The 9791-nt window shown below is 45.1% G+C and overlaps 1 protein-coding gene across 1 annotated transcript; it reads left to right on the top strand.

Moving 5' to 3' along the window:
* The first annotated feature begins 458 nt into the window (after nucleotides 1–458).
* Nucleotides 459–6959, top strand: LOC135386031 (uncharacterized). The gene is made up of 2 exons (XM_064615740.1): nucleotides 459–683; nucleotides 1392–6959. Exons 1-2 carry the CDS (start codon nucleotides 620–622, stop codon nucleotides 6326–6328), a joined length of 5001 nt encoding a protein of 1666 aa, XP_064471810.1. The 5' UTR covers nucleotides 459–619; the 3' UTR covers nucleotides 6329–6959.
* Nucleotides 6960–9791: the final 2832 nt, after the last annotated feature.

A 9791-nucleotide genomic window follows, 5' to 3' on the forward strand; every position in this document is an offset into this window, starting at 1 on the left:
CCGAGCAGACTGGTCAACGACCCACGGCTACTTCGATCGGTCACTGCGAAATAACTACTGCTCTGAATAGGCAAAAATCCTGTCCCAGAAGCTTAGGAAGCTTACTTGACGAGATGAACGAGGTAAGAACAAGTGACACACTTACCCTGTTTAATATTAAAACTGGGCTCACTTGACTTCAACAACAAGCGATGCGTATTCTCAAACGGCACGGGGACAGAATAGCCAGTGATCCACTATATGCCAATTGCCAACGCAATCGGCACATAGCCTCGTTCCCAGGGTTGAACTAGCACGTCGACACTATCGATAGTCCGAAAAACTATCGTGATACTATCGAAATTCCGGTTCACTCGATAGTTGAACAATCGATAGTCAAAAACTATCGATAGTATCGCCCATCACTAGTTTGCCCAAGAACGTGCCCTTGAACGTCAAGAACATGCCCTTGTCACACGGGCAGCGCGAACCGCGGTTATCGTGGACTAAAGTCCACGGACGAAAGTCCACGATAACCGCGGTTCGCGCTGCCCGTGTGACAAGGGCATGTTCTACTACTTCTACTACTGCGGACTGCGTTCTTCTACTGCATCAGAGGAGGTGTCCCTGAATTCTGGTCATGCTCTTGTTCCTCGCAGTGGCTCTGCCCTGGATACAAGGTCTCCTGGCAAAATGCTTTTTGGGTAAGCTTTCTGCACCAACCCGGACCCAAGCTTCCGGAGCAAATCGAAAAGCGGAACGGAGAACCCCAAAAAAAGCCGCATGAGGCGTTTCTCCAGCGTTCGTTGTATCTATAGCGACCTGTCGCGGCATTTGGCGAGCGGCAGCCAGAGCGGCGTCGAACAGTAGAAACGCGGCGATCCCCTCGAAGTTCGAAGTGAATAGATATTTTAGGCGTCGAGGACGAAGCGCGCAAGTGGCCATTCAGAGACTTGCGGGACAACACCAGATTCACCCGAATCCATGCCACTGATCGATCTCTATGCCCAATAAGAATCAGTGATGATCCACGCCCCGATCCCATTTCATCTGTGGAGGGCGCCATTTGGGTGAAGCAACGAGGAAGCTACACGCTTCCATACGGCTGCGTTTTTTATCTTGCGTGTCGTCTGAAATAAACGCGTTCCCATGCAATACCCGTCGGGAAATATGTGGTCAAACAACGAAACAAGCAACTCACAGACAGGCTAAAGTTTTGCTTTTTTTTTTTTTCTTAATAATCGTATCCTCCACCCCAACAGATCAGGGACGATAAATCGTTCGTCCTTTTGTTATGCAACATGATCCTATACAGCGAAAACGAGAGTCGCGATCCAGAACAAATGCCATACTTGACCTGTCTGTCTTTCAATGAATGCACATACCTTCCTAATTTCCTCATCAAATTGCAGGAATTTCTCACTTCATCTCAAGCAGAGTGGCTTCAGCATCTGAATTTGATCTCAGCGTGGAAAGGTCGCCACAACATGAAGCTGAAAGAAGGGAAATGCATGAAGCCATTGAGGCTGAAGATGAAGATTGTGTTCGAAAGTGCCTGGATGCTGTGCCTGAATTGAAACTGTGGTTGCACCCTGACAAAGATAAGTCAGCTCGTTACAGAGCAGTCGAAAAGAAAGTCATCCGTATCCATGGTCTGTTAGTCTCACGTGGATGTGGTCTCAAAGACGTCAAAGAATCATCGTGTTACAAACATCTCTCACGACTGGAGCGCGCTGAAATTCGACGGCAACGGTACTACACCAGGGAATGCGAGAAGTCCTACGTCTATTACTTGATGAGCAAATCACGGATTCTCACCGGATGTGATGACCGGGAAGGACGATTGGAGAAAGTGTTCGAGCAGCTCTGCAGTGATGAACTAAACAGAGATGTCCTGAAGGTGGCCGGAACAGCACTGCACCTTGAAATACAATTCGACTACAACAATGCAAACGTTCAGGGGATGACGGGATGTAGCAACGGATCCACCCTTGGTCTCACTGCTTTTGAAGAACAAAGAATTTATGTCTGCGGCAACACGGAAGAACCAGAAGTCCAGGGGACTCTCATGCATGAATTGTCTCACATGGCGCTAGCGTTAGTTTACAGAAACGAGGGCAAGCCGTATTACCCTGGCGATATAGAGAGGGAACGAAAATACAAAGCCATTCTGAATGGCATAAAACAAAGGAGAGAAAGTCTGCATGACCTCATCGAAAAAGCTTTTTTCGAGAATGAGGAAGAGGAGTTAGTTGTACGGGTGCCTCACATACTGGCTCAATATGGTAGCGATGACGGGAGTAGGGTTCTGGAACGGGATGTACCGGAACTGCGAGAGTTTTTCAAGGACGCTGTCATCCCGGACATGCAGGAATACGTTCGGGACTACGTTCAGAATGGAATCCCATCCATAGACGCAGCATGTATCAAAAACGAAAACTCGAGACTCAAGAAAAGTTTCGACATTGACAAATTTAATGTCGAATTCGAGAACCAACTGGAGAACAGTGTATGGAAAAATAGTTTGCTTCACGTAGTTACGGGCTCAGAACTGAGGCTTCTCGAAATAATGGTTCACAACACTGTGAAGTCTTCGAATCAGCCCTACTTGTTTTTCGGGGCACACCAGATGGACTCCAGGCTGGGGGATGTGTTACTAGACTACAAGTGTGCATATGTGCTTGTAACGGTCTACCCAAATAACGAAGTACGAAAGATCATTAAACTTCTCGGTGTCGTATCCTGTGTGACTAAAACAAAGGTAATCTTGCTTGTGGAAGAAAGTGACAAAGAGAACGTGATTACTCAAGTGCAACAAGATGCATTCTTTGCCAAGAGGCATGAAGTTCACAGCTTGCCTGAAGCAAGCTTTGAGAACATCACAAACAGGTGCAAAGACGAAATTTTTAAGAAATCTCGCGTAGAACTTCAGGGTGAATACGTTTCTGCGCTTCCAGAGGCAATGAACAGTCACACTTTCTTACATTCCGTAGACGCCACGGCTTTCCTAAAGCTATGCGAATCGAGGAACCTTATCCTGGGACCTCGTCTTCATGAACTAGAAGAAACTGTTAAGAAGTATTATGTAGAACGAGTGTGCAGAAGAGCTGTGCAAATTGACTTGAAAGAGTGCAAGCTGAACAACAACAATGAAGCATTCGCACTTCTGGGGTGTCCACGTGATTATGTTGCAAAACTTGTGCCTCGAGGTTACGAGGCAAAACATGCGGAGGAGTTAAATCGGTTTGAAAAATTCGTGGAACTCCACAAGTCAAGTGACTACGAAGCTCTCTTGAGAAAACATAGTTACCAAGGGAAGCTAGTGCATCTGTTGCGATTCGATGGGGCATGTAACATGCTCTTGTGGACTAAATCAAGTGGTGGTCTTAGTCACCTTCCAATGACGGGAAACGACGAATACACCGTCAAGGCATTGTTGAACGGGGAGGAGAAGGTTGCCGTCGTTTCTGGTGTACCTGGAATGGGAAAGAGTGTGCTCGCGTCTCAGCTGTGCGAGGGTATCAAAAATCAGAAGCGGGAGCGGTGGGTGCTCTACGTCGACCTTCCACAGAGAATGGCAGCCGTGAAAATCGCGTCGCCGAGCCTCAGATATCTGGCCGATCTGTGCCAAGTACAAAAAGATGGACTGGAGTTCACTTTGTTCGAGGAAAGCTTGAACAACAGAAGCCCTTTCGAAGTCGCTGTCATATTGGATGCCTTCGATGAAGTCAACGCGAAATGCCGGGAGTGTGTGCTGGACCTTGTATCGTTTCTAGCTGAGAAAAATGTTTACAAGGTATATATTTTTACTCGCACTGTGTTCAAATCCCAAGTTCAAGATGCCTTACACACGGTGTCGTACGAACTCGTATCTTTCTCTGACGAAGACCAGGTGGAGTTCCTTGCAAAATATAAGGAAAAAAGAGACGAATCGGTTACTAGAAATGCCACAGTTTCCCAGCAGTTGCAGACACTGTACGCGAACTTGAAGAAGACAAACAAGACGATCCTGGGTACCCCTCTCCTACTTCGTATGATGGCCGAGTTGATGAACGGGGAGATTTCAGAGTCTGAAGAGTACTCGTCGCTGCTTAAACGTGTCGGTATTTCAGATGACAGAAACATGTACACCGTACACTTGTACAGGATGTTTGTAGAGTACATGTATCTTGTACACAGAATACACAAAAGAAAAGAAGACATCATCCTGCGTACCGTACAAGAAGACGACGACACGCCGCTTCCATTCTACTCAATCCATGGTCTCCTCGCCATGATGTGTATATTTCCCCGGAACATTTTGGAAGTCTTATTGAATGAGGACGACTTAGAACAGCTAGATCCCGAAGGAAGTTTCATTCAGGGCGTCGCTAAGAACACTCTCAAAGAAGGTTTTGTCCTTAGACTTAACGACGGAGTCCCGGAGTTCACTCACAAGACTTTTGCCGAATTTTTCTCGGCTCACTATCTGCTGGAAAAGACAAAAATCAGAAGAAATCCGAGCTTTAGGAACGAAGTTGTCAGCTTGTACGGCAAAGAAGATTACGAGGGTGTGATGGTGTTGTTCGACGGACTGGCATCGGCGTCCTTTCCACTGCACTCTGCTGTGATGAACAACGATGTTTCATATTTTGAGCAACGTGTTATCCAAAGAGAAGACATGCTCAATGTCGATGTACTCCGAAGGACTCCGTTGCATGTAGCTGCCCTGCATGCTGATAGAACAACGTTTGAGAATCTTCCGATGGATGATGGAGTAATCAAGGGTGATCTCTTTCATAGCACCCCATTCCGGTACCTGGAACTACTTTCCTGGTGGGACACATACCGTGCATACATTGGAATGCTCAGTGACAGTAGACCGTGCCAGTTAGATCTGTGCCTGAAGAAACCAGTTTTGGGAGTCAAACTTGACATATTATGTGCTCGATGCAGTGAGGAAGCAGTTAGGCATTTTGATGATATTCTTCGCAAATGTGAAACCATCGATGAAAAGGAGAGCTCTTTAGTGCGATCAATATTCACAGCTGTCATATGTGACCTACAAGGCGTTTTAGACGTGCACCTAACCTACGTCTCCCCTAGAGAGAGAACAGATACCTTGGACAAAGAAACCCGGGGCAAATTAGAATCACGCAAGGCAAGAAGCTCGAGATGCTCTGCAGGGTCCCCAGTCATTAGGGATCTGGATAGTGTCAGAGAAAGATACGGCGAAACTGTTCTTTTTTACGCAACGTCCGAGGCTGTTTGCAAAATGCTGCTTCCTTACTGCGATGTGGGAATTGTTGACGAGTCTGGAAATACGATGCTGCACATTAGCGCGGAGAACAGAAACTTGGAGACAACACAGTTTCATCTCAAACATTCATCAGCTGACGTTAAAAATAAATTACTTCAAACTCCATTGCACTTCAGTAGAAATCCGGAGGTCGTCAAGCTGCTGCTTCCTCTTTGTGCGTCAGTGAATGTTCTCGATTATATGGAAGAAACTCCGTTGGATAAATGTGTCAAGCAGCTCTCTTGTGAAGCCGCGAAGCTGCTACTGCTTCGCAGTCAGCTAGGTGACGAGTGTCACACGAGACTCAACACAACGTTTTATTTGGCCTGTCACTATGGTTCCCATTACCACGTGACGCTTTTTCTACCTCATACCACAGCCCACACATGTGACAGCGCTTATATATCATGGTCGCTCAGAGCCTGGAAACGTTGTAGTCGGAAAGATCCAATAATCGGAATTCCGACATTGGATGCTGCGAGAGATCTCTTCCCACACTCCTTAATCGACTCACCTAAATGGTGCCTCTCGTCCCCACTGTGCGTTTGGGCGTTGGAAGGCGAAAGGGAAGTGTTGCAAACCCTGTGGCCTTATTTGCGGCACGGTGACCCTGAGCATGCACTGGGGATAAGCAGTGCCGGAGTGAGTGTGCAGAACGTCGTGGATAACCAACAAGAAATTTTGTGTCTCAAGTTCCTTCTCCTCCACTTAAACGTCATCGCTGGTAATCGTTACGGCCGTAAACTTCTGCATGAAGTGGTTGTAAAGAAGTTACTTGTAACACGTGCAGCAGATTACATCAGTTACATGAAGGTGCTACTGCCACACGTATATCTCAGCGAGCAGGATTACATAAGAAGCGTGCAGCGAGAAGGAGCCCATGACATTAAGGAGGAGGACGTCGTCACGTTGTATCGGAGGTGGTCGAGTAATAATAACAATGATGTTTCGCACAGTGATGATGCCGACACGAAAACTGCCGAGGGCGATAGACGTACGCAGTTGCTAATCGGTGCAGCAGAAGGTGATGTGGATGCTGTGAAGAGTCACCTCACACATTCATCCGTGTAGCTTACAGATGAAGACGAGAATACTGCATTGCACTTGAGCGTGTTGAAGGGACACGCAAATGTGGTGAAGTTCCTAGTTCCTTTTTATGAATCACTGAACAAGATCAATGTGGATCGAGAGACGCCCATGCACGTGTGCACCAGAGTGGGACTCCTGAACGTTGCCAAGTTGTTATTGCCTCGCTCTAGCACGAGTTCCCACGATAAGTATGATAGGACCCCTCTTCACGTGGCCTCCGAAAATGGTGCACTAGATATGGCGATCTTCCTTCTGCCTCACTCATTCCCCAATATGCGCGACCAGCTTGGTAGAAACTGTTGCTACGCTTCAGGGACACCGAATGTTCTGAGATGTCTTATCCCACACTCTCTCGTTAACTGTTGTGATCGACGAGGTAACTCAGTAATGGTAGAACATGCACAGTCGTATAGTGCAGAAGCGCTGGTGACCCTTTTGCCTTATTGTTGCGAGTATGTGGTTATGAAGTTACACGCTTCCGCAGCCGACACCTTGCAGAGAGATGGGCACATCACAGGAAGGACGTTCTGGCTGAAACTTATGCTCCACTCAGATGTCAATGCAATCGCTGAGTGTTATCGGAAAGTATTCAATAAATCCTGAACCATATTCATCTCTTGTTTCCGCACATGAATGTTTTTTGGCGAGGACGATGAATGCGAGAAGCGACTGCAAGATTACTCAGTGAACATACGGATTCAGAAAGCCGGCGTTGACATGAATGCGACAGAAGCGCATCAAATCGCGTGGAAACCGGAACGAACGACCCTTTACTGCGCATAGAGTTTGGCAAGAATCTAACTCCCCAAGTGTCACGTTGCAACAGTTCTGCTGTGGTGAACGCGGGCATCGCACAAAGACACCGATCATGAAACGTTTATTAAAACCAAAAACAAGCGAACACAGGTGCCGTCAAAATCCGTCAATTCATTCCACGAAAACAGAAAAAAAAAAAAAAAAGAGAGAGAGACAGAAATGGGATCATCCCAAGCAGCAAAATGTACTAAAAGTCGGGTGCAATCACTGATCTCTATCTATAAAGGCTGGATGGCGCATGGGAGAGGGGCTCGCGGGGGAGAGGCGTGCATTCGGGCCGCCATGTTGGGAGGCCCTAAAGCGCAGTGTGCGCCCATAGAAAACAATGGGAGACAACGGAGATTGTGAGTATTTATAGCGCTGCAGGCGTTGATCGTTGCTTGTCATCACACAATTTTGTAAGGTGCCAGTATACTGATGTATCCTAACAGTGTTTCACAGGTGTCCTGCTGTTCGATTCTTAATTACGTTATGTTTTGCATTCCGAAACTAGACCGTCACAGCAGTGCAGCGCTGGGGATTGTACTACAGTATGTTTCCCAGCCAATATTTCAACAAGAAACGATGTGAGGTTAACAACCACCATGTATGTAATATCCCGTGCTGCGTTCTGGAATTTTTTTGAAGTACAGCCCTTCTATGTTTGTTTGTTTCTTCCTTCATTTGTTCTGATTATTTGCAGGCGCGGTTGTGCCAAACTGAATGTCCTTCTCGAGTACTCACATGCTTTTGCTGAATACAACTGCAGCGTGAGCAAAGCTGCTTAGGAACGGGGGCCTGCTATCCAGTGCTGACTTTGTCATGCTTGTTATGTGGAGCACGTTCGAAAAAATGCAGCTGCACATCTGAAACTCCAATGAGTATCATCGTCATCTAAAAGAGAGCGTCGTAGCACCGTTGTGAGACCAGACACGCTTTCTGAATATCTTCTATGGCACCTTCCGCAGTTTGCACAATTTTGTTCAGCATCGAAGTCTCTCATAGGAACCACTTTGCATTAACTGTGATTCCCATCTTACATTTTGATGTGCAAGGGCCTTCTTGCACTACACACGTATGGTCTGCAACAGGATAATTGCAGCAGGACGATTTGGAGCTTGAAACAGTTGTGATTTTATCATTTTGGCCCTCGTGTACCCCGTCTGTGAAACGTAAACGAAAAAAAAAAAAAATCTAACACGATATGCTTTTGTAAAGAAGGTCACTGACGGTGAGTAAAGAGAATATACAAGTTCAAGTTTATTCAACATTTTATATCATACATTATATTATTCAACATTTTATATCAAGTTTATACAACATCAAGTTTATTCAAGTTATTTCTTGCACTTATGCGTTTCAGGATACAATGAACATGCAGGGAGGTCACAAAAGACTACATTTATTGTTTTATGACCTTGCTACAATGACAATATATATTTTAGGAATGACAATGGACAGGTACTCTCTCTAAATTTGTAGCACTCAATTTTAGGTTAGAATGAGCAATGAATAGCAACTTCCCTCCTGGTATTTTGTTATATATGATGAATTTTGAATTTAATGTGATCAAATATGTGTTAATATAATAATATATATAAGAATATAATATGTGATCAACAGTAGATGTAAACAACACCAGTAGCCAGAGAAGTGCATTCTCAAGAAATAATTTTCTTCTTATAGCATATATGTGTATGCCTATTAACTGAAACAATTATCACGGTTCTCACGGTTTTAATTTCTGAGAGTGTACTGTAGAGACGGCTTAGATCTACAACAGTTAATACAAGGTATTATATACTGTGAATACATTTAAAAATCCCATGTGACACATACTTTCTGGAGGTGCTGTGGTAATCAAAGTTTGTGGGCATTACGCAGGTTCTGCACCCATTTCTTGAGTATGTCGAGGCAGCTGTGAAGTAACCTGCATTGATGGTGATTATTCCAATTTTTATGGTGCATCGACAACAAAGGAAATAATACATCAGAACATTGGTTTGGGTGCAACTAGTTAAAAATAAATACGTTTAATAAATGCATTGGACAAATGTTAAAACATCAGTTTAAAACAGGGTTTACAATCCCTGTATCTTCTAAAAATTGAAAAGATTAAAAACTATTCTAAAAAGAACTATAATTATTATATTGCTGGGTGAAGGAGCCTAAGGTGTATAAGATGTGTGTCAGATGTGAGCATGTTAGAAAATGTGCAAAATTGAGAAAGGCACAGTGCGTGCACTGGAGGTGGTTCCTTCCTGTAAAGTAGAAACCCGGATGAGGAACATGATACTTACCTGTACACTCAGTCGCATCACACTGCATAGACGATCCTCTGAATAGCCCCATGAGGAAATCTGTATTGAGAGACCACTTTTGCCTTAAAAACTGCTACAAATAGCACGACACGCTACAAATTATTATTATCGCAACAAGCTGACGATATAGCTCAGACACAAAGGTGGTACTCAAGTCGCGCCACACCACCGTTAAGGCCTGTTCCGACATATAGCAGCACGCTAATATAGCGCTACGAAAAGGCGCGCAAAAGCAGCGCTCACGGTCATCGGACGGTTCGCATAATTGTCTTCTTATAGCGTATATGTGCATGCCTATTAACTGAAACAATTATCACAGTTTTCTGACA

The sequence above is a fragment of the Ornithodoros turicata genome, chromosome 2 (genome assembly GCF_037126465.1).
Source record: "Ornithodoros turicata isolate Travis chromosome 2, ASM3712646v1, whole genome shotgun sequence".
Classification (NCBI taxonomy): Eukaryota; Metazoa; Arthropoda; class Arachnida; order Ixodida; family Argasidae; genus Ornithodoros; species Ornithodoros turicata.